This window comes from Pleurodeles waltl, chromosome 4_2, assembly GCF_031143425.1.
Source record: "Pleurodeles waltl isolate 20211129_DDA chromosome 4_2, aPleWal1.hap1.20221129, whole genome shotgun sequence".
In the NCBI taxonomy this organism is placed as follows: Eukaryota; Metazoa; Chordata; class Amphibia; order Caudata; family Salamandridae; genus Pleurodeles; species Pleurodeles waltl.
The window spans coordinates 334553213-334580777 of NC_090443.1; the positions used below are offsets into that span (position 1 = coordinate 334553213).

General features: G+C 44.0%; 1 protein-coding gene across 2 annotated transcripts in view; it reads right to left on the reverse strand.

The window, feature by feature from the left end:
- Positions 1-25291, reverse strand: part of C1QTNF6 (C1q and TNF related 6) — a 34233-nt gene extending 8942 nt beyond the window's left edge. Inside the window, exons 1-2 of one of the 2 annotated variants that reach the window (XM_069231362.1) lie at positions 25143-25291; positions 4973-5225 (exon numbers count right to left, since the gene is read on the reverse strand). In XM_069231362.1, coding sequence (XP_069087463.1) covers positions 4973-5219 — 247 coding nt within the window. In that variant the 5' untranslated portion in view covers positions 5220-5225; positions 25143-25291. Of the gene's footprint in view, positions 1-4972; positions 5226-24153; positions 24477-25142 lie in introns of those variants that run through there. The other variant, XM_069231363.1, reaches the window with a different exon arrangement.
- Positions 25292-27565: the final 2274 nt, after the last annotated feature.

Genomic DNA, 27565 nt, shown 5'->3' on the forward strand with positions numbered 1-27565 from the left:
ACAACTTATAGCAACTTCTAATACATTATACAAAATATAAACATTCTACTGTAGGCGAGTGTTTTTTGATAACTCATTCAAAAAGAATTTTAATTTAATCAGATTAATTACATTTTTATTTAAAGCTTAGAGTAAAAGGATTTTTTTAAATGTATTCTACATTAAAAAATGTTAATTAATATTTAACTTACAAATATACTTTCCTATAGGAAGTTCCCAACTTTAATTATGGAGGACTCTGCCAGGTATGCAGGATGTCAAATACTATAGTAAGTCACTACTACTAGTAACTTTAGGTCATACGTGATGTTTTACTGACTCCACATCCTGTTTCTTGAGGTGGGACATACAAATCTACACTTTTGAATGACTTTACGCTTGGAAATTGTAAAAAACTCAAAAAGTCATACATTTAAGTCTTTACTAACATATAAATGTGCTTTTGTGTATAGCCCCTCAATATTTTCGATTTGATGACTCTAATAGTCTTGAGGGAGTAATGAATACCTGTGGAGTACCAGGGAACTGTTGTATTTGTCCAGCTTTTTGAGGACCAGTGCAGAGATCAGTTTACAAGCAGTAGGGATGGGGATATCATGACAGATTTCGTAGATGTTAAGTAGCTGGTGTAGAGCAGCGGTAGCAGTAGTCCAGGCACATAGTAAGCTTCAAAAGTATGCCAGAGTTTCTCACCAATGGTGTTGAAACTGTCTGGGAGAATTCAATGTGTGCAAAAGATGTAGTTGTCGTTTGAGAAAGGAAACATGTAATTTTCGTTTTAAAAGACTTCTGCATACCAGACTAGAGAGCCATCCTGCAGATTGTTGTGAGGAAATCAAGGAGTCGATCTTGAAGATCAGAAGTAAAGCGTTGTGAACATTGTTTATGTAAAGATGATACGAGAAATCAAAAGTGGAAATAATGTTACCAAGAGATGTATTAAATAAGAGGGCCGAAATCTGACCCCCTTTGGGTGCTAACTAGTAATTAAATTGATAGTACGAATGATAAGCACCATGAGATAGAAAGAGTGTGGTGGAAAAGATAGAAGGAGAACATAGATGATGCCTAGCTTGAGAAGGTTAGATATTGAGTGTGAAGTGATTTTATGGTTTCAAACACAGTTGCGAGTAGTATGAGGATAGACAGTATGAGAGAATGTGATTTCAGTACAATGGATGTCTCAAAAACCTGATTGTAAGGAGTGAAATAGACTTACAGAGGTGAGAAACAGGATCAAACAGTTGAAGACAAGATGCACCAAAACTTTGGAGAAGCAAGGACGTTGGGAGATAGTTGAATAAGGTTGATCGGTTATCAGAAAGTTTCTTTACAAGAGAGAATGCCACTTCTGACTTAAGTTAGTGCCGGAGGCCAAAAGACGAAAAACCACACAGACTGGTTATAGATAGGTGTTAGAAATGGGGTCTCTAGTTGGCAGTGGTTTGCACCCTATTCAAGTAGGGACCCTCACTCTAGTCAGGGTAAGGGAGTGACTCAGCTAAGATAACGCCTGCTCACCCACTTGGTAGCTTGGCATGAGCAGTCTGGTTTATCTCAGAGACAATGTGTAAAGTATTTGTACACACACACACACCCACACACACACAGTAGCACAGTGAAAACACCACAAAAGCACTCCACACCAGTTTCGAAAATATCAAATATTTAGCTGAGTAAAACCAGACCAAAACTACAGAAATCCAACATACACAAGCAAAGATACACATTTTCAAAGATTCAATCTTAGTATAGTGCTTAGAAACCCAATAGCTCCAACTGGGGCTATCAAGACGTCTTGACAGAGTAGTTCCCAACAGTCCGACACCAATTGTGAGGGACTGTGGGCCGGTCAAGAAGTCGCACTAACCCCAAGTACAGTACCTTGGAAAATGAGGAAACAGATGTTGCATGGAATCGGGAAGGTGAGGAGTCACTGGTGCGGGTACAGTGACAGTTCCTTTTTGCTACCAGGGAGTTGAGGCATTGGTTCCTTACTGCTGGGCAGGGGAGGTGAAGCATTGGCTCCTTACGGTTGCAGGGGAGGTGATGTGGTGTCGGTGGTGAGGCATTGGTTCCTTATGATTTGGCGAGGTCGATGAATCCAGCAGGTCGTGAGGTGTCCACATCACAGGGTTGCGATCACACCACGGGGCCACAGGTGCAACTGCGGAGTCAGTGTCATTGATGTTAGTGACATGGCACTCGGGGAGCATACTGTGACAGGACTTCAGAGGTGCTGTGGCAGCATCGGGTCCGTGGCATCGGTCTCAGTCATTGCACTCAGTGGGGATCATAGGTCCGGTGCAGGTAGCAGCAGGGAGTTGGACAGTGGTGACAGTTCCAAAGACGCTCTGGAGTCAATGTGCTTGTTTCTTCTTGGTTACACCAAAACTCACTCCCAAGGGCCCAGGAACTGAATTAGGGTACCACTTGGCAAGTCAACAGGCAGAGAGATAGTCCCTCCTACATGTCCAGCTCTTCTTCCTGGCAGAACGTCTTATTCCAGAAGGATTCTAAATTTGTTGGGTCAGAGAACCAGTACTTATACTCATTTCTGCCTTTGAAGTAGGCAAACTCCAAAGAAAATTCTTTGTAGTGCACAAGACCATGCCTTTCCCACTCTGGCCCCAGACACACTCCAGGGGGTTGGAGACTGCTTTGTGTAACGGCAAGCAGAGGCTTATTCAGGTGCAAATGTCAGCGCCTCCCACCACTCTAGCCCATGAATACCCATCAGGATATGTAGGGCACACCTCAGCTCCCTTTGTGTGACTGTCTACAGTGAATTCACAAACATCTCAAATGTCATCCTGACCCAGACGTGTATTCCACAGTCAGGCAGGGACACTTTTTAAAAGTGGCATTTTCAAACTTAGGCCCTGATTTATACTTTTTTTTGCGCCGCATTACCGTCATTTTTTTATGCAAAAGCATCAAATACAATTGGATTTTGTAAGTTTGCGCCGCTTTTGCATCAATAAATGACGGTAATGCAACACAAAAAAAGTATAAATCAGAGCCTTACAATTTAAAAACCCACTTCACCAACAGAAGTATTTTTAAAATGTGAGTTCAGAGACCCCAAACTCCAAATCTCTAGCTGCTGCTAATGGGAAATCACATTTATAAGATATTTCACGGCAATCGCCAGGTTACCCTATGGGAGAGATTGTCTTTGCAACCAAATTTAGCAGTAGCAGTATTTCACCGTCAAGACATGTAAAACACACCAGTACATGTCCTACCTTTTAAATACACATCTCATGGGCTGCTTCGTCCTACCTAAGGGTTGACTTACATGTAGTAAAAGGGAAAGTTTGGGCCTGGCAAAAGGGCACACTTGTCAGGTCGAAATTACAGTTTAAGACTGCACACACAGACGCTGCAATGGCAGGCCTGAGACATGTTTGCAGGGCTACTCGTTGGTGGACCAACAACGCTCCAGGCCCACTAGTAGCATTTGATTTACAGGCCCTGGGCACATTTGGTGCACTATACTGGGGACTTACTGGTAAGTCAGATATGCCAATCAGGGATAAACCAATAACCAATGTCATTTATACAGAAAGCACTTGCACTTTAGCACTGGTCAGCAGTGGTAAAGTGCCAGGTGTCCTAAAGCCAGCAAAAACGAAGTGCAGCACACAGTGAAAAATAGGAGATCAGAGGCAAAATGTTTGGGGATAACCCTGCCAAAATGGCCATTTCCAACAATAGGTATTTGCTCAGAAGAATATTATTCAGTCACAGGAGTGCAGCCAGTTGTCCTCAGCCGTCCATTTACACGTTCCATACCCACATGGAAGTGCCATACTCACATTCTATTAAAGCACAACCATTCAAATGTATTCCACTCATACAACTCCTCTCACACACAAATTTCCACACGTATTAGCCAGATCTGCAAAAGATGAAGATAGAGTTTAAGATTAAGCAAGACAAAACTTGAGATGAGAGATTTTAGGATTTTACAATTTAGGGACTGTAAGGACCAGATGGTGGACGTGAAGAATTGGCTGATTTCAGTATGGGGATCAATTGTGAAGGAGACGTTGGATGCAATGTCAGTCTGTTAGTAGCATTACATGGTGTTAAAGGGGGGAGTAGGAGGAGTGTGGTGTGTTTAATATTAATGAGCTAAGTGTATTCTTGTTTGCAGTTTTAGAGGAGTATGAGTCTACGTCTGATGCAGATAGAGGAGGTGTGAGAGCTGGGAAGAGGAGGTAGTTAGTGTTACAGTTGGGTTGTCGAGACTTTGGGCATGGAGAGGAAATTAACTGAAGAATGTAGTTAATTTAGACTTTCTTCAGTGCCATGTTACATAATTCATACCATATCTCTAGTCATATAAATTCTCTGTAGTAATGTGGTTGTGAAATCTGCGGAGGAGTGCGCACATTTTAGTGTGGATGTTGGGTAATATTGGATGTCGATGAAGGGTGACTGAAGTGAAGCATTCTATATCATTCTCCTTGCTGCTCTACTCAGCACTTAGATGCAGCAACATATAACACAACAAGAGCAGAATATTTTGCCATCATGCATGATTCCGGAACCCTTTACTAGTAGGTCACACTTCAACTAAGCCCCTCCTCTTGTCTGGCGAATCGCTTTCGCTCCTTGTCATGGGTATGAAGCATACATAGATGCAAATATAGCACAATACAGAGTGACTTCTCTGAGGCAGTCAGTCACTATCTTTGCTCGCTCAAAAAGAGTGCCTCCTATCAGTAGCTTTAGGAATGGCCTTTTCAGTAAAAGTGAAATGAAATGCCCTCAGCCCTAGGTTCAATATGCTACCCACTCACACGCCCCAGGGTCGAGCTTTGACTTCTAATATCACAGTTCTCCCCAAACTCACTTACCTTAGGTTGGAAGTCTGAGGATTTAAAGTCCTAATTGCCTCACAAAGCAAGTGTAACACAGAGCACGAAGATCAGTTTATATCCTAAGTACCCCGACAACTCACCCTTTAAGATGGTGATGTTGATGTAGGGCCGGACCTCTGGCAGAAGGTAATGAGGGCTTTGGTGGGGGGCAGAAGAAGACTTAGTCGTAGATGAAGGCTGGGGGTCTTCAGAGTCACAGCAGCGTCGGCAGGCCTGCGGTGAGGTCATCAGAGGGTCTTCAGTGACAGGCTCATTGGAAGGGGCCCCACAGATCATGGCTGTCAGGTACAGGAGGCTGAAAGGCCACAGGAAGGCAGCAAGTCCCATGATGACCTAGGGGTGGAGGAGGGGGGAAAAGAACTCTCAGACATGTAATATGTAAAGGGAGAAGGGAATGGGGTGAAAAGGGACAGAGGAAGAAAGATGATTGAAAGTGGAAAGAATAAAAGAGAAGTTGGAGAAAAGAAAATGTAACTTTATCATAGAATTATGTTACAGTTCATTCTCCCATTGCATCTCTCCTATGTCCCATGGTGCTCCCTCCTGGCTGACTTGAGTTAGCTTCCTTAAGATATATGCGTATCTCTTCTTTTCCTTGCAGTGCTCTCTGATGGCCAGAAGAAAGGTTGCACTCACTTCTGTGTATCCAGGGCACAAGTCCCTAAAAAAGAAGTGGGGGGACTAACCAAGTAAGGTAATGCGAAAGTTACATCACACGCGTGACATCAAGCATGACATTACAGAAAGTGGCATAACGACCCATGACCTCACAGGAGGTGAAATCATAATAAATGATATTAGATCTAAAGACCTCACACATCTGTTTAGCAGGTCTATCATGAGTACATTTGTGCACTTTACGAGATGTCACAAATGAAAGCTGATCACTACTTAAGCCTGTTACTTGAGTGCCCTGTCTAAAGGAATTAACAGCCCAAATGTTGATGAAGTTTGGTGTCTCACTAACTACAGTAGATAAACCACTATAAGCTCGGCACACACTGTCCCTAAAATGTTGTCACCCACATTTAGCAGCAGATACCTCCCTTGTTCTTATTCTTGGTATAACGTTATCTAAACCAACCGCACATTCACCAGTCCAACTGAAGGATAGCTCTCACCGGAAACGGTACCACCAGAATACCCACAAGCATTTCATCCATCACTTTTTCATATACTTCACTGTTATTTCACTAGTTGAATTATCAGCATAGGGGGGCAATATTTCTAAGTTCATGTTTTCAAACTATTACTTTTAAGAAATGCAGTGATGTAATCTGAACTACTAAGGTGAAAAACTTCCACATGTTACAAAAATATATTTTTAAACATTTTGAAGCAACCTTATCATATTTTTATACAGCTTTATGTACCTAGCAAATATTCTCATGGCTCTGCTCATGTGAGGCGCCTAGAGCCAGGCCAGACCCTTTGCTCAGTTCTCCATTTTGATATAGTGGCTCACCCATCAATATTCAGTCTGCGATGATTTAATGTCATTGTTGTCACTTTTGCTGGCGACGGTGGATCTGACTTTCACTATCAGGCCAAGACATGACTAAAATATTATTAAGGAGGTGTCCCACCACATCTCCCCCACCCCATGAAGCTATGTCTCAGGGGTGAAATTGTTTCACGGATTTGCTACTGCTGTGTGTGTAATCCTTATAGCAGTGTTGGAGATGGAAAATCTTGACTTTGGGAACCCATCATTTTGGGGTCAAGGTGTGGCAATGGAAAGGTAGTTGATTCACAAGGGGTGGAGTCATGGAAAACAAACTGACATCCAACCCATACATTTTTTAAACTAAAATCTATTACAAAAAATTGGCAACAATGAGAAACGTGACAATAAGTCTGTTCTGGTTTAATGGGTTGCAAAGACTACATTTTAAAATATCCTATTGGGGTTAAGGCACGTGCTGCAGAGACCTCTGTTTGTCCAGTAAATCTCATGAAATAATAGTTATGGTAAGATTACTCTTGTGATTAGTGCACTTGCTGGAGAGGTCGCTGTTTTGTCTAGTCCCAGTTTTGATTCAAAGTAGCATAGAAGGTTAATGTGTTTTCTGTAAAGCACACCTTGGAAATGCAAATGACCGATTTTTATTTTATGTAAAAAGGTAAGTACATTACTGATTTTAACACAGATCCTTTTGTTACTTTCAGTTCATAAATTGCAACCCTTCTAATATAGCGCAGTGATCTGTGAAGGACGTGTGACTCCTACAATTTGTAATCCTCACTATCTCTAACACATCCTCATATTTCCCATTACTAATCCTTTTTGGGTTCCGGGGTAGCATGCTACTCGTTGAAAAGCACTTAGATGCCTTGTCAGGGGTAGTAAGCACTTGATAAACACAATTACAATCCTGTACATTGATTTACACACTTGTAAGATTTATTTTCAATTTTAAATGTGTGTGTGTGATGTAAAGCACTCAGATACCACATTTGGAATGAACAGCACTATAAAAGATTTACATTTAAAAAATGGTAGTATTTAAATAGTATTAGTATTTACATTTATGAGTGTGAGTCCTTGTCCAGGCCAATACATCGAACATGCTTAACATGAATACATATGCACAGCAAATGAACAAAGTCAAAACCTTGCCTCCAATCATAGCTTCTTTTTAGTACTTCTGAAAAGATAGTCTATACTTTTGTTTTCTCTACATTGTGATGGCACCTATGTGTGAGACTCAGGATCCTCCCAGCCATTTCACCCTGAAACAGGAGAGCTGATGGCCCACTAAATTCCATCTTTGCTTTGGGCCCAGCTGGAATCTTAAACATGAAAGCAGCCCCCCTCGCTGCCTGCATGTTGCTGCTGTGAAGCACCCTGTAGTCATATTCATTGCAGTCTACGCCACTGCACTCTATGCCACTACACTCTATGCCACTGCACTCTACGCCATTGTATTTTCTGCCATGCCACTCTCTGCTGTGCCACTCTAGTGTGCACCACTCCCGTCTACAGCACTCTATGCCACTTTACTATGTGCCACTCTACTCTACTCAGCGCAACTGCACTCTCCTTTGCACCAGTCTACATCACTCTACTCAGTGTCACTGCACTCTACTCTGCACCACTGTACGCCACTCTACTCAGTGTCACTGCACTTTACTCTGTACCACTCCACCCCACTCTACTCTGCACCAGTACATTCCACTCTGCACCACTCTACACCACTCTACTCTGCACCACTGCACACTATTCTACATCACTCTATGCCACTCTATGCTGTGCCACTCTATAGCACTCTACTTCACTATACTCTATGCCATTCTACACCACTCTGCATTACGTCACTCTACTCTGCAGCACTCTATTTCACTGCACTGTATACCATTACACTCTACACCACTGCATTCTACACCACTTTACTCTAAGACACAGCACTCTACACCAGTGCAGTATACACCACTCTACATTCCTCTACGCCTGTTTACTCTATGCTACTCCACTTTGTGCCACTGCACACCACTTTACTGTATGCTACTCCACTGTATGCCACTCTACTCTTGCCGCGCCACTCCACACAGTAACTCTATGCCACTCTACTCTACTCTACACCCCACAGTGCCGCTCTAGGCTTTGCCACAGAATGTCACTCTACACCACTCTACTCTACACCACTTTACTATACTCTACTCTACATCACTGTACTCTACTCCCCTCCGCTGCACTCTATACCACTCTACTCTACGCCAGTCTACTCTGTGCCACTCCACTCTGCACCACTCTACTCTGAGCCACTGCACTCTATGCCACTGCACTCTACACCATGCACTCTACACCACTCAATGCCATGCACTCTACACCATTCTATTCTACAGCACTGTATGTCACTCTACTCAGCACAACTCCCCTCTACACCACCGTGCTCTAAGCCACCCTACTTTATGCCACGGCCCTCTATGCTACTTTATTCTGCACCACTCTACTCTGATACTGCATTTTATGCCACTCTACTCTGCTCCACTCTGTGCCACTCTACTCTGCACTACTCTACTCTGCCCCGCTCCACTCTGCATCACTCTACTGTGCCCGATTGCACTCTGCGCCACTGGACTCTGCAACACTGCACCTTATGCCACTGCACTCTACTCTGGACCACTCTGCACCTCTGCAATGTACGCCACTGCACTGTACACTACTGCACTCTACACCACTGCATGTCATGCAGTCTAGACCATTCTATTTTACAGCACTCTATGCTGTTTTATTGTGCACGACTCACGTCCCTGCACTCTACGCCACTCTGAGCCACTCTACTCTACACCACTGCACTCTATGCCACTTTATTCTACAGCACTCTGCTCTGCCACTGCACCCTATAGCACTCTACTCTTCACCACTCTATGGCACTCTACTCTACTCCACTCCAGGCCACATCAGTCTACACCACTGCACTCTTCTCTACACCAGTCTACTCTACGCCACTGCATTCGACTTTGCACCTCTCTGCTTTTGGCCACTCCACCCTACTCTATGCCACTGCACTTTGCATCCCTACACTCTATGCCACTGCACTCTATACCTCTTTACTCTAAGCCACTGCACTCTATGCCACTCTACATCATTCTACATCACTGGACTCTATGCCCCTCTATGTCACTGTGCTCTAAGCTACTCTACTCTATGCCACTGCACTCTATGCCACTTTATTCTGCACCACTTTACTCTGCCTCTGCACTCTATGCCACTCTACTCTGTGCCACTCTAGGCCACAGGACTCTACACTCCTGAACTCTACTCCATACCACTCTACTCTATGCCACTGCACTATACTTTGCACCACTCTACACTATGCCCCTGCACTCTATGCCATTGCACTGTTCGCCACTATACTCTATTCCACTGCACTCAGTGCTTTAAATGGGCCGGTACTGTCCAGTACTGAGTACCGGCACTTTTTTATTTTGAGAGGGCGAGTACCGGCACATCTCAGGAAAAACGTAATACTTTTAATTGGAGAGTACCGGCACTTCTCGGAAACAAGCAGGTACTCTGGCACAGAGTACCGGCACTTTATTTTTTCCATTTCAAGCACTGACTGCACTCTACACCATTTCAATGTAAGCCACTGCATTCTATGCCACTCTACATCACTCCACACCACTGGACTCCATGCCATGCTATGCCACAGCATTCAATGCCACTGCACTCCACTCTACTGCATGCCTTTCAACTGTATGTCACTCTGTTCTACACCATGCCACTCCAGACAGTGTAAACCTGCTCTACTCCTCGCCACGCTACTCTATGCCAGTCCACGCCACTACACTCTACACCACTACATTCTACTCTGTAGCTCTCTACATCATTTCACTCTACATTACTGTACTTGAGTTTGCGCCACTCTGTGCCACTGCACTCCCCTATACTGTATGCCATCTCATGTCACTTCATGCAACTCCATTGTATGCCACTATACTCTACATTAAATGACCAAAAAAATGGGGTGTGATTGTGAGGGAAGAAAAAGGTGCTCAAGGCTAGTACAAGGCACAAAGTAAACATAAGGTGCCTTCACAAGAGACAACACCTAATCCCTAAAAATGCTTACAAAGTACACAGAAGCTAAACACAAACCTGCGTGAGGCACCTAACAAATTAACTAGGTAAAGACATCCAAATCATAAGTAAACAAATACTCCAACGAAATGTTTCACAGTCCAAACGAACAATCAGGAATCAGTTCTTGATGCATAGTCCAGTCCTTATAATTTATTAAAGATAAATTTCTGACATTCAGTTTGACAAACTCTTGAAATATCTGCTAATCTCAGAACACGAAGTCCAATAGGTCAATTCCTTGAAGATTTAGCCAATTTTCAAACACAATGCTCAGCCAATTCTTGAATATAATGCCAACACGTGTTTCGCCTTGGGGAAATGACCCCACCGACTTCTTCAGGGCTGTAGTTTCACCAAACAAAGCACTTGAGTTGAGAAACAAAATGTTGAAATGACAATGTGAACAAAGACTCAACAGATGAGTAAAAAAGAAACAGAAAAAGTACAAATAGTACAAAATGCCTGGATGCCAAAATAGAGAAAACACCACTGCATAGTGAAAGAGACCACAACACAACCACAAAAAGTAATATTAACTTCTCCAACCAGATTCTACAAAAACATTATCCTTGTAGCAAAAACCCTCTTGTAACATCCAATGTGACGTATCCTTAATTAACATAGTGATTCAACCCACATAACAGCAAGGTGCAAATTGTGAGGGAAAGTCACCCATGAGTAATGTCCATTCCCATGTGAAAAGAAATCATGTAGTGAGAACCGTTATGTGCATCAAATAAACAACATGTCTAGCCCCATGCTTGTGAAAAATTAAAGTAATCCATAGATGCCTTATTCAAGGATAAATAGAGCAATCTAACAATCGTTGACTATTATATATTGTGCCAATCTTCCTGTAACCTCCGTAGCTTAGACATCAAGGCCCTTGAGTGGCTAGAATTAAGAAATACAAATAAAGTATATCGTAATGCATTACTACGAAAACACCGTGTGCAAAAACTCAAAGCATGTCCACCTCCCCGTGTGCATAAAGTACAATGATCCACAATACCTCACTCAGAAATTGAATGCAAAGAAATCCAGAGATCCAAACATCACCAACAGCTGTAAATGTTGAACTGTTTTCTCTGTAACTATGTAAATCGGAGCACACAAGTATCTAGGAAACATAGAACATAATAATATGAACCGAAGAATCTATACCTAAAATAGCAAACTCATGCCCTGCAAGAATCATCTGTCACACATTCAATCAGACCAACATATAATTACCCATTTCCTTCGTAATTGCCATGTACGCGAACGTGGTATCTGAATGCCATCCGTGCAGCGAGTACGCTAGCCACGGATAGTTGTAGGCGGAAGTGCTTAAGTAAGCAAAACTATCAAGAAGACAAATGACGGACCAACGTAATAGGCATAAAAGTAGGACTCAATGTTCTCAAATGCCCAGCAACTAAGAACCATAAATTATACCTCCACAACCCACCGATCAATGGTGCATAAAAAAAACTATAAGCAGTCATGACGAAAAAAAACACAAGGGGAGTGTATAAAGAGACCAAAATTATGGAATTTCAAACTACTGGGAATAAACGCATAAAATTATCAAAAACAAAACAGATAACAATGCATTTGGTAACCAACATGAATATAAATATAAACATAAAGTAACCTGAGCATCAAATATATGGGTGAACAGTGTCACATAGTCTTAGGTTATGACCTTAAAGAAAAAGTAGAAAAAAAGGAGAGAAAAGAGAAACAATAGACAAAAATGAAAATGATAGGGGGGCGTAAACTCCATTCAATTCGAGGAGAAATGTAATATCATAATGCAGAATATATATTTAAAAAAAATAATGCATTGTGTTTACCATCTCAAGTGTGTCCAGATGAAAAGAGCAGCTATCATTGGTACAAACATGTATCATAAAATACAAATATAAGCATATATTTAGTCAAACACAAAATAACATGACCCATGAACATTACCAATCAATCAAAAAATAAATACATTGTGTTTACCATCTCAAATGTGTCCAGATGAAAAGAACCATTATTATTGGTACAGGCATATATCATAAAGTACAAATGTGAGTATATATTAAGTCAAACATAACATAACATATTCAATGAACACTCCAACTCTCTATCAGAATTGAGGCCCAACTCAACCGCCCTCAGTTTCATTATCCATAATGCTTCCTTTCTACATAGGGAAAGTTCCCTATTACCTCCTATGGGGTCCCTCTGGACATGTTCAAAACCAAAGAATTCAAAGATTTTTCGGGTATCTTGTGAATCACACGTTAAAATATGTGCCACAACAGGATTTTTTGTATCATCATTTTTGAGTGCCCTAACATGCTCACCAATCCTGGTTTTGAGTGGGCGTATAGTACTCCCAACATACACACAAGTACATTTACACCCTATTATGTAAATAACATACGAGGTGTTACAGTCAATCGTTGACTTAATCCTGAACACATTCTGTCCAGGTGTAGAAAATTCACTAATGCCATGACAGGCCAACCGACATGCCCCACATTGACCACATTTTAAAAAGCCCACCCCTCGTGTGGATAGTCATGTTTTAACAGGTGTAACAGTCGAGAAACTAGGGCTGAGAACACTCTTCAGGGTTCTACCTCTATGATAAGTTGTCACTACTTTTTCTGGTATGAAATTCTTCAAAACCTCATCCTGCTGTAGAATACCCCAGTGTTTGTTCATAAATTTCTTTAAAATCAAAGACGAATCATAAAGCAAACCTTATTGGACTCAATGTCAAATATGTCTGGGCTTTTTGGTTTCAAAGTGTCACTCCTGACTATCTGTTTAGCTCTATGTTGTGCTTTCTTAATTACATGGTTGGAATACCCCGTGACCTAAATCTCTTACCCATCTCCTCAATACAACTCAAAAATTAATTGTCTAAACTACAAGTACATCGGGCTCTCACCAGCTCACCGTAGGGTATAGAAACAACTTGATGACTTGGATGTGCACTTGCAGCGTGTAGAATTAAGTTACATGCTGTGGCCTTACGGAATAACCTAATATGTGTTTGATTGTTGTTTATGAAGAGTTCCACATCCAAAAACTCAATGATTTTAGAACTAAACTGGTTAGAGAATTTGACATTCATGGAATTTGAGTTCAAAAAGTCACAAAATTCAGTCAATCTCTCTATGCTCCCTGTCCAAATCATGAGACAATCATCGATGTAGCGACCCAAATATAGTATGTAAGTCTGCCATTGAGTTGACTCCGGGCCCCAAACGCACTTATTCTCAAACCACCCCATGAAAAGATTAGCATATGAGGGGGAGAATCTGGAGCCCATCGTCACACCTTGCTTCTGTCAAAACCATTCCTTGTTGAATAGAAAAAAATTGTTCGTAAGTATCAAGTTCATCATCTCAACCAACATATCGGTGTGCTCCCACAAACTTGCTGATCTCCTATTAAGAAAGTATTGTACAGCCAATTGTCCCAAGTCATGGTTACTACAAGTATACAATGAGACCACATCCAATGTTACCAACAACATATTATCTTCCCATTCAACATCATTTAAAATGCTAAGAATATGTGTAGTGTTCTTGATAAAAGATGGAACATTATATACCAATGGTTATAGAAATGAGTCCACTTATTCAGAGAGTTTCTCCATTGGGCCAGATATACCAGAAACAATTGGTCGACCCGGTGGAAAGGGTAATTTTTTGTGTACTTTAGGTAATGTGTATAGACAAGGGAACCTAGGATGATCTTCCTTAAAATATAAGTATTCATCTTTGTTCAGTAATCCCTGTTGGTGCCAGGTGAGTAACCTACTATTGATCTTGCTCGTAAGTCCAGGAATGGGATTACCCATCACATGTTCATAACATGACACATCATTCAATTGCAATAAGATCTCATTGTCATAATTAAGTTTATTCATGAAGACCACATTCCCACCCTTATCAGCTTGTCTGATAATAATGTATTTTTCTTGTGGGAGTAATTTCAATGCAAGGAATTTCGTCAGAACTCAAATTTCTAGGAAATGTACTCTACAGCACTCCACAGTGTCCCTGTACCCCACTCCATTCAGTGCCACACTACCTTATGCCACGCCACTCTATGTCACTCTACTTTGCTTCACTCTACTTTATGCCACTGTATACTACTCTACTATATGCCACTCCATGTCACTGCACTCTACACCACTCTATGCCAGTCCAGTCCACTCCACTGTACAGCACTCCACTTCACTGTACGCCACTCTATGCCACTCTATTCTACACCACTCTACGCCACTCAACTGTATGCCTCTTTACTCAATGCCACTCCTGGCCACCCTATTCCACTCCACTCTACGCACTCCACTCTGCTGTGGCTAAAAGACATCGTCAACGACAATAGGTCTTGTGTAGGCAAAACCTATTGGCTTTGCAAGTGCTTGTCATTTTAAGTGCCTGCCTCTTTATTTTCCACGGGAGGGTGTTGCAGTAGTGTTGAATGACCATGGGTGGTGTTGGACTTTCTTCCTCTCTGTGATGAAATACATTTACTGTTTTGGGTCCTTTGTGGTGCAGTTTGTGAATAGAAGTAGCCTACTCTTTTGTGGGTAAGTGCATGTTCTTCCCTAAAACCCTCCCCTCCAAACCATCTTTACTCCTCCCAAAAAAAACCTCCTTTAGAACTAATTGCTCACAATTTTCCAGCCACAACACCCATCCCTCCCACATTTACTACTAAAACATGTACCTACATAAGAGACATCTACACAGTCGGGCGGCGATATCTGGAATAAAAGATAGGAGAGTCGGAGGTTGAGACCTCCACACGAGGTTATTGATTAACATTTTACAGTATCCTACTAATACTATGGTAGTATGAAAAATTGTGCTATAAAATGCAGTCTGTGAATAGTCCCCGAAGTGTCTACACTGTCTGTACACCAAGTATAAAGGCTCTTGCAGTGACATTTGTAAAGCTTTCCTTCAGACACCCTTAGGACCAAGAAAGGAGACTCCTCTTGTGCTGGTCTGAGAGGAAATATTCCCCCACAGAAGGACATGCCCGTCCTCAAGGGATGACTACAAGTACAGTGCACCACCAAGCACTTACATGAAGGGAGCACAGAGAAGGAAGCATATAGAAATATCAAAAATGTAGTTTTCTGGCAAAGTGCCACTATTCACCTCTTTAAAAAGGGAATGCCGACCTATTGGCTTTGCCAAAGCTTATTTTTATTTTACAAACGCCCTAGCTTTACTCACAGACGTGTCTCGGTTCATCATCCTACCCGGTCTTTGAGATCTGCCACTTCCAGTTAGTTGGCCATGCTCAAAGTTCATAAACTGCGAGTAGACTTGCGGCTAGATTATGGAAGGCCTTGCAACCATAGCTGGGCACTATCTTTAACCATGGTGCTTTCCGAAAGGATCTTCTAGTTGTCTCCTTAGTTTATGGTCTTTGGTCGAGGGGTAGCAGAATGGTTTAGCCCCACAATACCTTTTGGGTAGTTTGCAGCTTTATAAAATTAGATAATATAATAAGAATAGGTCTGTCTCTCCGCTACCAACACTGATAAACAGTGTGCAAAACTCTCTCATACAAGCAAAAACTCATTTTCTATTTACCATCCACCAGTTCAAAATGCTATGTCCAACAACTGATGCTTTGTACAAAAATTCTGTGCGAAATGTTAAAATGTTTGCTGCTTAACAATTTAAAAAAATACATGCTAAATGGCGATTTGGGGGTCTGCCAGACAGAAAGAGCAAGTGTATGGAAAGTGTATATTTTAATGCCTACTCATTCTTACACAGCACTTATGTAAACCCCTTCTAAGGATATTTTTTTCTTTCGATAGCTGTCTCCAGTGCACCTATAGTCAAAGGATTTTGGGGCGGCTGGGTTTTGTTATTATTTATGTTTTTTACTTTCCTACTTGAAGCTTCGGGGGATGTGGTAGACAGATGTAAGAAGTTCGTAAAGACGTCCAGAGAACCGTTAAATTGCTCTTTTGGTCTGGTTCCGGAGTTGTAGGACATTAAACCGAAAGAGCTACCTTCTGTTTTGTCTTGTGCCTAGGGTCGGACTGGGACGAAAATAGGACAGCAGCCAAATAAACGTGGCTTCAATTAGCGAATAAAATAGCTAATAAAAAAATGGCCACCCTTGCAAATCGGGGTAGTTTACCCTCAGCATAGTTTTGCAAGGTACAAAAGACTGCATGAATTTATGCTCGCTACAGACAATATTTATAGTCATATCAAGGAAATCAAAAGTAAAAAACGCCCCAGAAAACCATAAAACAGCACCTACAAACATCCGAAAAATTGGGCTCCACACTGACCTGGCAGACCAGCCCGTCTGGCACTACCAAATTGCCCCTTAGGCTAGTCGAATGCTTTTATTGTTTTGGTTAATCATCTTCAAGGATTCAGGTATTCTCAGTTTAATTTCAAATCTCCTTTTATTATTATTATTTCCTGGAAAAGTCCAAACCCCACTCCCCCCATTTTTAAATCCTTCTTACTCTTTTTCATTATGTGTTTTCTCTCTTTCAGTTGGTTTGCTTCCTGTACAAACCTCGTACACATTTTTTAAGTAAACTGTTCTTAAAGTAAACTACTTCTTGTTTCTTTTTAGGCAAACCCTGCCTTTACACGATTCCCCTTTTAATGCCCTTATTCCCTGTTCCTTACCCACTATTTTTCATCCTCTACTTGTGTAATCTTGAATTGATTACTACAGTGAGATTTTTCTCAACATAATTAAATGTAAATAACACATCATCACCGGGACAATATTTAGCATTAGTCTCCCCTTCAAGGAAATGACATCGACCATACAGGACATGTCAAGGTCAGAGTCACCAGTTCAAAACCCAAAGCAACAGGCTCCGCCTCCTCAGGCCCTTGTTACAAGCGGCTGGAGCAGTAATCCTGAAAGATACCGCTCTGGACTATTCCAGCTTGCTGGGCATCTCCGGGCATGTAACTACTAGATCCACAAACATTGGACATGGTAATCCCAGGCTAGGAGACAGCAGCCCCAGAGCTGGGGACTGCTGAAAGCTGCTGTGCCTGGCCCTTACCCAACCTCCACCTGCACGATGGTGGGGAGCAGCAGACACTCCCCTCTAATTAAGCACTCCCCCACTCCCCACCACCCACGGTCCCAAAGCAGTCACTGCACGCAATTTACAACCGTCTTCATTCAGGCGGTAAATGGATGCAGATCCGGACCTCATATTCGCCGGAATGGGGAAAGCACACAGAAATGAACCTGTGCTCACAGATCTGCATGTTATTCCCTATTCCAATTTGTAATCCTCTTATCTAGGCGTGGCAGTAGTGCCTGGAATCAGAGATTCTGGTCCTGGTATCCAGGTACCTAAAACAAGGAACTCATAATGAGGGCTTCAGGGGAAAAGGGAATGGGTTGAGGAAGGCAGAAATAATCTTCATTCTCCTCTTTGCAAGAAAAAAATCTAGATGGTGACGCTGCAGCCGATTCTATAGGCTTTGGAAGAACAGAATAGGTGTGGTTTGTATTGCTGGGCCATTAAAATGCATACCTCCACATTCCTACCAGGAACTGCCACAAAAGATGCCTCAAGTTTGTGGGGGAGTTGACTACATTCAGTTCGATGTCATTCTTCTTGGGTTCCCTTCAAATACCAGATTTGGACAAAAATGATGGTGGTGGTAGTTGCCAGTCTTCAGCATCAGGCGTGCACATCTGCGGTTACCTAAACCACAGGCCTTTTAAATTGCTGCTTTTCAGCTGTACTAGTGCACAACTTCAGCCAACTAAGTTAGTTCTAAAGCACCCGGGCTCGATGACACCTGCTGTCTTTCTGGTTTATCATGCTCAGTACCAGATGAAGCCATTATAGTGGAATCCAGGCTACAATGGAATGTGTCTTACCATCGGCTTTCAAACATGGTTTTTCAACCCGCATTTTCAAATTGCAGTGGTGGAGTGTCTCCTCTAACCTGTTAAAGGAGGAGCCTATCAAAGCCCAACAATAGTGACAAGTGAACTTTTCATCAGTTGGGAAGCTGACTTAGATTATATTGGCATCAATGGTCGAGACAGAAACACAGACTTCATAAATAGTTTCTGGGAGTTAGAATGGATTTGCTAGACTTAAGGCCTCTCTACCACCATTAGAAAGAGCGCATGTGCAGGTACATTCAGACATGACAATGATGTTTTACATCGAGAAAAAGGAATGGGCTTGAAACAAGCAATGAGCCAATAGTGTCGGGCCGGAGACAGAGAAATTGATCTATCAGCAGCTGATCAAACTGGGATTCAGAATGCATTTGCAAATTAACTGAAGAAGCTAGGAGCTGCAATCCATGAATGGGGGCAGATCCAGGAAACAAGGGATGGCTCTTTCAGAAATGAGTAAGCCAGAAATGTTACCGGTTCTGGTTGATGGATTTATAATAGAAAATAATGGGTGACACACTTTTTCTGGACTGGGCGGTCAGCTTTAATTTCACTTCATCCTTTGATGTGCTGGAGAGTCTACTAGAGCAGTTCATTTTAATAGGTAGACTGTTTGTTTTCTCTACAGTGTCCGGACAATTCGCCTCATTCGCTACAAAAGTAATTTTCAAAAGCAGAATGGGGTCTGAATATAGAGGTCGGAGGTCGGTGAAAGAGAGAGAGAGAGAGAAAGAGAGAGAGAGAGAGAGAGAGAGAGAGAGAGAGAGAGAGAGAGAGAGAGAGAGAGAGAGAGAGAGAGAGTGTTAGTTTGCGCATTTGCCACATAACCTATTATCTGCTGCATAATCTGCCGAATTCAACATGCAAATGTTTCTAGCTCAAAGGGATCAAAAATTCCCAAAAGCGCAGTGACCCTTTTTGCCCAGCAGGGGATTGCTCGTCTTGCTGTTGCATATTTCAAGAATTGTGTGTTAAAGTAGTGCTAATGAGGTGAAACGTTTTCCTAGATAGTGTTTACCTGTAAAGTTTCCAATACATTGAGGTAATACTAATACCAAATGTGCCGTAATATCCCGCATAATTTGCCTCTTCTTGCCACATGGTCCTCCCCTGCTGCATAGTTCCAGTGGCCCTGTTGAAGGTTCTCTATTCAAGTTTGCTGTAGTACTTAGATTTGTTCAGGGCCCCTCCTTGACATTTTCCCCCAGCCTTAACCCTCACTGTAGATTCCCCTTTTAAACACAGGCATGATTTTCCTCAGAAAGGCTTGACCTGGTGGCAGTCACTTCAGCAAAGGTGAGTGACAACGCTGCCGGCTCTGTTGGTGTCTCCCCCAGCCACCATGTACTAAGAACACAGAGGGCCATGGGCAGTTGCGTTCTCCTTTGGGCCTAGGGTTGTTCTATTTGTCGCAACTGAGATGTTCGTCAGTGTCTTTCCTGTCCTTCGCGGTTCTTGCGATGAAGATAAGAGGCGACATTTAGAACCCAAAAGCCCCCCCCCCCCCCCCCCTATGCACAGAATAAGTGAATCGAGAGAAGGCAACTTTTTTTTAAACTGTGAGAAATTCAAACTATGAGAGGTAGCACAGGAAACAAAAACTTCCAGGATGTTCTCCCTGGGCGAGAGTGCAGCGTTATTGTTGGGTTTAAAGGGCTGTAAAGGTTGGTATCTGTCGTTTCTCTTGCTGTGCTCTGCCGACTGACCCTTTCCTCCCCTCGAAAATATCCTCTCTTCAACCTGTGTCCCTTACATCACCCCATCTCTACCTTCTCACCCACCCTCCTTTTCTTCCACCCTGTCACCTTCGTTCATTTCTGTCCCTCCATCTACCTTTGTGGAGCCACCAGCTCCCTTCATAGCTCCCTTCTCTTCTTTTCATCCCTCTGTCTCCTTCCTCTACTTCCATTCCACTCGTCCCTCTCACATGTTCAACCCTCCCACTCTTCTCCCTTCCCTCCCACACCTCTTCCCTCTTTCTTTTCATTCTTCTCTTCTCGATCCCCCTTCTCTGGTCCCTTTAATCTCCCCTTTGCTACTTCTACCGGTCTCTTCCCTTCCCCTTCATCCTTTCTTTTTAGCTGCTCAACCCTATCTCTCTCTCTCGCGCTCTCTCACACACACTCTCCGTTCCTTCCTCCACTCCTCCTTCTCCTGCTTTCTCTCCTTGATAAGCTTCTTTCCATTCCCCCTGTTAATCTTACTCTTTGGCATCAATCTTCTCCTCTTTCACCCTGTCCCTCTCTCCTTTTTATCCCTTCTTACTAATCCTTCTCTTCATTCTTTTTGGGTCTCCTTTTTTCTGCCTTTTAGCTCTTTCCTCATTTTCTCTCTCTCATGCAACCTCTTCTTCTCCCTCTTTTCTCTGCTCTCATTCTTTCACTCTTATCTTCCATTTCCCCTCTACGCCTTCTCCTTCCCATCCCCTCTGTCTTCTTCTCCCTCATATCTTCTTCCCCTTAACCAATCCCTTTCTCTTCCCATCTCACTCTCTCTCCTTTTCCTTCTCCTCACTTCTTCCTTTCACACATCTATCCCTCTCACACGCACATCCCTTCTTTTCTTCTCCCTCCCCATCCCTCTCTCCCTCCCTATAAACTATTTCCTTTTCACTGCTCCTTCCCTTCATCCTCCTCTTCCATGGCCTCCTCCCTTCTCTCCTCCCTCTCATCCACTCCCTTATTACCAGTGCTTTAAATGGGCCAGTACTGTCTGGTACTGAGTACCGGCACTTTTTTATTTTGAGAGGGAGAGTACCGGCACTTCTATTTTTCCATTTCAAGCACTGTTTATTACTTCTCTGTTTCTTCCCCTTTCCTTTAATCCCTTCCTCCTTTGTGCGCAAGCCTCTGTCCCTCCCTTACATCTTCCTCCCCCTTTCCTCGTTCCTTCTCTCCTAGCTCTCTTCCCCCTCCCTCCGATTCATCGTACCCTTCTCCTTCTCTCGCCTTCCCTTTCACACCCTTTCTTCACCCATCCCACTTCTCTCTTACCTTTCCCTTCAATCCCTTCCTACTAACAGTTCAGCCCTTCCTCCTCACCCTTCCCTATATCTTCCTCTTCTCATACACTCCTCTCCCACACCCCTCTCTTTTCATTTCACTCCTCTCATCGTTTCCTGTCTCCCTTTCACCCCTCCCTCCGCTCCCCTCCGTCCTTCAATCAATCAATCAGGGATTTGTAAAGCGCACTACTCACCAGTGAGGGTCTCAAGGTGCTGAGGAAGGGAGGGGGTAGAAGGAGGGGGGGGGGGGTGCTGCTACTGCTTGAACAGCCAGGTCTTGAGAAGTTTCCTGAAGGTAAGGAGACCTTTGGTCTGGCGCAGCATCTCTCAGCGCAGCTGCTCTCTGGGCTCCCGGCCCAGGCGGAAGAGTTGGATGATGTCGGTTGAGGTTTACAAGGACTTTGAGAGATGGAGCCAGCCACCCAGCTACACCCCAGAGGGGGTGGCACGTGGCGTTCGAGGCGCCCCGAGTGCCCTCACCAGAAGAACTGCAGAGGTTCAAGCCCCCAGAGAGGTGGAGATGGTATGGTACGGGAACGCGTATAATGCTTACTGGCCTTATCAAGGCGCTGAAGCTATTAGTTAAATGTCATGTAACGACTTCAGCAATGTGTGTATGATTTGTCATTTATAAAAGGGTTTTATGTGAGAGAACAGAGGAGAGGGAGGTGCACCCAGAAGAAGCACATAAGGACTCAATTACACCCTCTGACACTCTCTGAAAAGTGACACAGCACGGTGCAGTGCAAAGATTTCACCCTCCGCATCTCTGTAGCAGGAGAAGGCTGCATTCTTCAACTGCCACTGGGTGGACTCCATGAAGTGGCCTACTGGTGGTGTGAAAGGGTCTTCAGTGGGAGGGGTTTTATGGCTCATGGTGGGACTCCACACAGTGATTTACTGGTGATATAACAGTGCCACCAGATGTTTGCCTTCTTTTGCAACTTGTTAGGCTGCATAAATTGTTTACTGTTGGACTAACACTTCTTTAAGGCTGTTTTTGTTCCAGGCCAATTCTAAAAATATCCCCTTCTTGGTGCGCCCTATCGTGTCCTGCTACACAAACATTAGTTCTCTCATCCATAAAGAATAATAAACGTCAAAGCTACTGTTATTTACACCAGCAACAAAGAGGTGACTCCTGAAAAGCAATACAGATGACCTTGAAAGACACTCACACTCACTTTTGTATAATGCCCTATGAGTGGGATCCATTTTCATGCTGCTATGACAAGTCTGAAGCACATTGTCAGGGCCCTCAAGCATGACATGAACACTCTGCTCTTCAGATGACACCACAACCAACACCCATCCACACCTGTGGACTGGAAGATTGAGTCCTGCCGAGGAGACCAGTTGGAGAGCCCCTTGAGGCCGCAATAAGGGGTGCGGAAAGCACCACAGAGGTGCTACAACACCATTGATGAGTAATGGTATGGATTCATTACAGATGGTGTCTCTAAAAGGCTTATAGGGCATGGCAAAGGCAATCACGTCAGGAAATACTTCAATGATATTGCCATTCTATATGTGGTTGAATGAGTTCCAAATTACCCTTGCTTCCATACATCCCAACTTCTTAAAAAATCACCCTATTTCTAAGTGAATATTAAAATCAGTCTAGTTTGTGCTTTTTCCTCACACCTCCTTTTAACGTGCTGACCACTGGTACTATCCCAAGTGCTTTGAAGCACCGTGCCTTTTCTTTAAGTAATTATTAGAGGGAAACATCAAGTCCCATGTGCAATCTTTTTTTTAACTCCTCTTGGATTTTAAGTACATTTACTATGCCACTATGCATTAAAATGCACTATTCACCAGTTTTACCAAAAACTCCTTAGGGGGACCCATCTTCCTATAACAACATAACATTTTGCTTTGATCATTATTACCCACACTGTTCTAAAAAGCTCCATTAGTCGTTCTTGTTTCCAAAAGTTCCCAAAGAGAACTCCTAAAAAAGTTTATTTACATGCTCTCATCTTTGACTCGATTAACGTGGAAAAATTTGGCACAAACATTTCACAAAGAAGCAACAATAAATCCGGCAAGTAGTCTTCACCATGACCTCACAAAATAACCTGGCTAGCGTCCTTGTGGGATAAAGCTGAGTTCAGTGAGGAGGAACTTTGATGTTAAGTCATCCATCACCCATTCACAAATGAATAGCAGGGTATGCCACAGCAGTCCAGTACAACTAAAGACAGAGAATGCAAGCTCCCATTAGACGTCAGAGAGAAAAAAAAGGCACTGGACGTGGCTACTGATTGAACCCTCTAAATCCAACATTACTAACGACCTGTTCCCCTAGTTTCTTAGACATGTCTATATTGTTGGGCAGATTTTGTCAGAGTCTAAACAGCAGATGACAAAACGTGCTATGGTGGTTTTGCCTGCTCGACCCATGCATCCTCATGGTCCACCCAGGGTTCTTCATAGCCCTGCTGTGTCCAGAATCCTGGAGCCAGGCCTGATCTTCCTCCACACATCCTTCACCACGTGTTCCTTGCGCCAGCGCTCTCTTCCTCTCCCAGGATCTCTTCTTACACCTCCTCCCCTCTCGCTCTATCTCTGTTTTGTTCGCCCTTCTTCTTGGCCTGGGCTGCTCACTCTTTCCTTTGCCACGTCGACCTTGTCTCACTTTTCTCCTTTTGTAAATCCTTCCTCACCCTGTTAACTTCTTTCACTCTTCTTAGCGTTTGCCCCTCTGAAATGTACACGATTTCGTTCTATACCTCCGTTCCAAATTGGTGTCTCCAGGCTTCCAGTGCACTCCTTGTCTGGTGCCACGCTCCCTGTTCCGCGTTCCTGCTTTATTCTCGCTCTTTTTTCGTTCCCCCTTTCTTTCTCCCCCTCTCAGTCTTGTCTCTTTGTCACTTCTCTCTCTAATGTTCTTCCGTTTTCTTCTTAATTTCATTCCCTTCTCATTCAGCACGTTTCTCTGCCGTCCCTCTTCCCCTCCTCTCTCTCGCCACGTCAGTTTCTCGCGCGTTTGTCCTGTCTTTTTACAAACCCCGATTTCTCTCCGTCTCTCTTTCTCGTTTCCCGCATTATCTACCCTGTAATATTCCGCCCACCGTTCTTTCCGTCTGTTACACGCTGTCCTTCTACCAACTTCTACCTGCCCGCCCCCCCTCCTCCCACGCTCCTCTCCTCGCAGACTCTCTTGCCTGAGGAGAGATCAGCAGCTCCTGCCTGCCCTGTTTCCTGACCTCACCTGCAACCTGCCCCTCCCAACCTCGGAGGGACATCCTCCTAGGTCTATCAGGTGTTGAGGTGGCGAAAATCCCCACCTCTGCATCACCGACGGCGTGTCATGTTTTGAGGGTAGAAATTCACCATTCGGGCCTCTCCACACATATTTACAGGAGCGGCTCTTGCCTTTCCTCTCATACCCCAAAAAGGTTTGCCTGCGCCCCTCACCAGTATACGTGCTTCGGGGCTCTTTGTTCCCCTTTCCACTGCCTGCTCCAGTGCGCCTGCATCTCCCTTACTTTTGTCCTTACCTTTTGCTTGCTCCTAGACTCCTCTCTCCCATTGTCTTGTCTGTACCTGTGCCTGATACATGCCCCTACCGCTCGCTTACCACTGCCTGCTCCGACCATGTCCTGTCTCTTCTTTCCTTTCTGCCTGCTTCTTCGTCTCTCTTCTTACCTCGCTGCCTGCCCTCTCTCACCTTATCTCTCTGCCTGCTCGGCCTCTTGCTGTCTCAATCTCGACATACCTCTCTGCCTGCTCCGGCTCGTGCCTCTCTGCTTGTAAGGTCCCGTTCACTGCTTCGGCTTGTCCGCTGCGGGGCTCCAAGGATTGGGTCCAGATGTTCTCCAGCTGCAGGACGAGTTCCCAGCCTCCCGTCCTCCCCTCACAGGCTTGCCAGCCCCTCTCCACAGTGTCTGTCCTCTGGCCCAACCCGCCTCTCTCCCCCTCCACCCCTCCCCCCCCCCCCCCCCCCCCCGCCGCTGCTTGAGGGGCATTCCTCACTGGACATTGCATAGGGTGAACACAGCATATCATAAGTAACGTAGGAGGTACCACGGTGCAGGAGCGCATAAAACCCCACAGAATAGCGCCGAATGGATTAGAAGTAATGCAACAGCATAGGACAGAGAGGCGCCCAGTATTGCCACATTTACATAGCGCCTATTATGCCTGTGAGACGCTTCCATGCCAAGCTCGATGACCACTGAGGAGTGGTTGTCGTGTTATGGGATAAACAAGGAAGTGTGAGAGATAGCTGTGCAGTGTGTGGTTGGCAATAAGGTGGAGGCTCTGATCAGTTCTCCGGGCCCGTCTAAGGTATTCTCTAGGTTCACGTCGTCTACGCTGGTTATCGCACGGGGTCGTCCATTCTGGGGTTTAATGACACTTAGAAGACTAAGTGAGAGGGAGGGATGGTCAGATGTCTGGCAGGATAGTCTGCCTTAAAGTCATCCCTTACATGATGATTATATCTATTTCGAGGAGTCCTCGGGTATAGTTAGTGGGGTCCGCAGTGGCGGACTGTGTGACAGTCCACCAGAAGCCAGGGGTATGTGGCAGATCTCTTCCGTCACCCCATGCCTGTCCAGTTGATGATAAGTGGTCAGGTGCCATGGACTGGTAAAGGTATTGCATGAGAAACAACTTGTTGCAGTTTTGTCTTATGGAAGTGTAGGAAGGCGATGTGAAATAAGCAAATTGTTATGCATCTTGTCTTAAATTAAGGTCAGCTGCAGGACCTATGAGATTTAGGGTAGACATCTTCTCTAAACAAGCATTTGCAATGCTATGGGTCTCGCATTTGCTCCTGTTAGAGCTATTGTCACTATAAATTTCTAAGTAGACTTTTCTTGCCACATAAATTGAAAATGAAAAGTAAAACATTAGTTGACATAAGCGAACAGATTCAGAGTCATGGCATGAGCGTGAAGGAGAGACACAAAAGGAGTTCACTTACAGTCAAACATATTGGCAATCGTGCAATTATCCATGTAACAGGTTTAGTCTGCAAGGCGATAACAAAACCTCCCCAAGGAAGGACAAACGTAAAACATTTACCAATGATAACAAAGGGTGTTTGAAAAGCAAGCCCAGTGAGTGTGATGGGCGTGCAGTGGACGTGGTTAAAAGCCCACAATACTTACAACAGGGGAAAGCGCTTGTATGCTCGACCTCAGAAAATGGGAGCCTACCCATAGACCTAAACAAATTTACAAAGCCAACATTAAGACAATAATCTATTTAGCAGACAGCTCCTGGTATTGAACTTCATTTATTGTTTGTAACAACTTATTGGGAAACGGCTATTTTCTAATGATCTATAGTTGGCTCCATTGTAATTTGTTAACCTTCCCTCTGGAACAGTGTAGTAGTGCAACTATGTGCCTAAACCCTAGTGGTGCAAAGTTAGCCCAGACATTGTTGCAGTTTGTATTTTTTGCAAACTTTTTTGCGTGCACACTAAAAGGAATTTTAATCCTCCTCATCAAACACTATAACTTCAAAATATGTGGGGCATGTCCAAGGTGGCGGTCAGGGCAGTCTCTCCAACCCACTGCACTAATTTATCCATCTTTATCTCCCTTGCAAATCACTGATAAGGAGTGCCGGGGACTACCCCTCACCAGCAGAGCGTGAAGTTTGCATCCTGATCCCGTTTGATGCCATCTGCTACCCCGGCAAGTGAAACGGGAATAATGCCCTGCACCTCTGCTTTTTGGCTTGTGGGCAGTGGCCACACTCTGCTGGGGCCCGGCAGCCAGAACACAGGGCCTCAATAGGGCTTGAGTAATGGAGGTGGAGGGGGGGAGGCCACACCTGATAAATTCATATGGCATGCAGAGGCACGAGCGGATGCCGACGGGTGGCGTGGGCTGTGGATGCCGGCCCATGAGGTTAGCGGAGACAAGACGCTCCCATTCTGTCCCCAACAATGAGTAGTCGGACGCCTGCATAGAGGATAAAGGCATATCCAGAGCCACAGGCACCCGCCCTTCAGGAAGATTAACTGGGGCGCTTGCAGTAGGGTTCCCAACTGTGACTAGGGACTGCGCACATGAGAAACATCTTGACAGAAGTACTTCAGCTGGGATTTACCTCATCCAAACCTTTACCCCTTTTTAATTAAGCACTTACAGATGTCCTTCTTGAGGCCTGATCCAAGCCCTG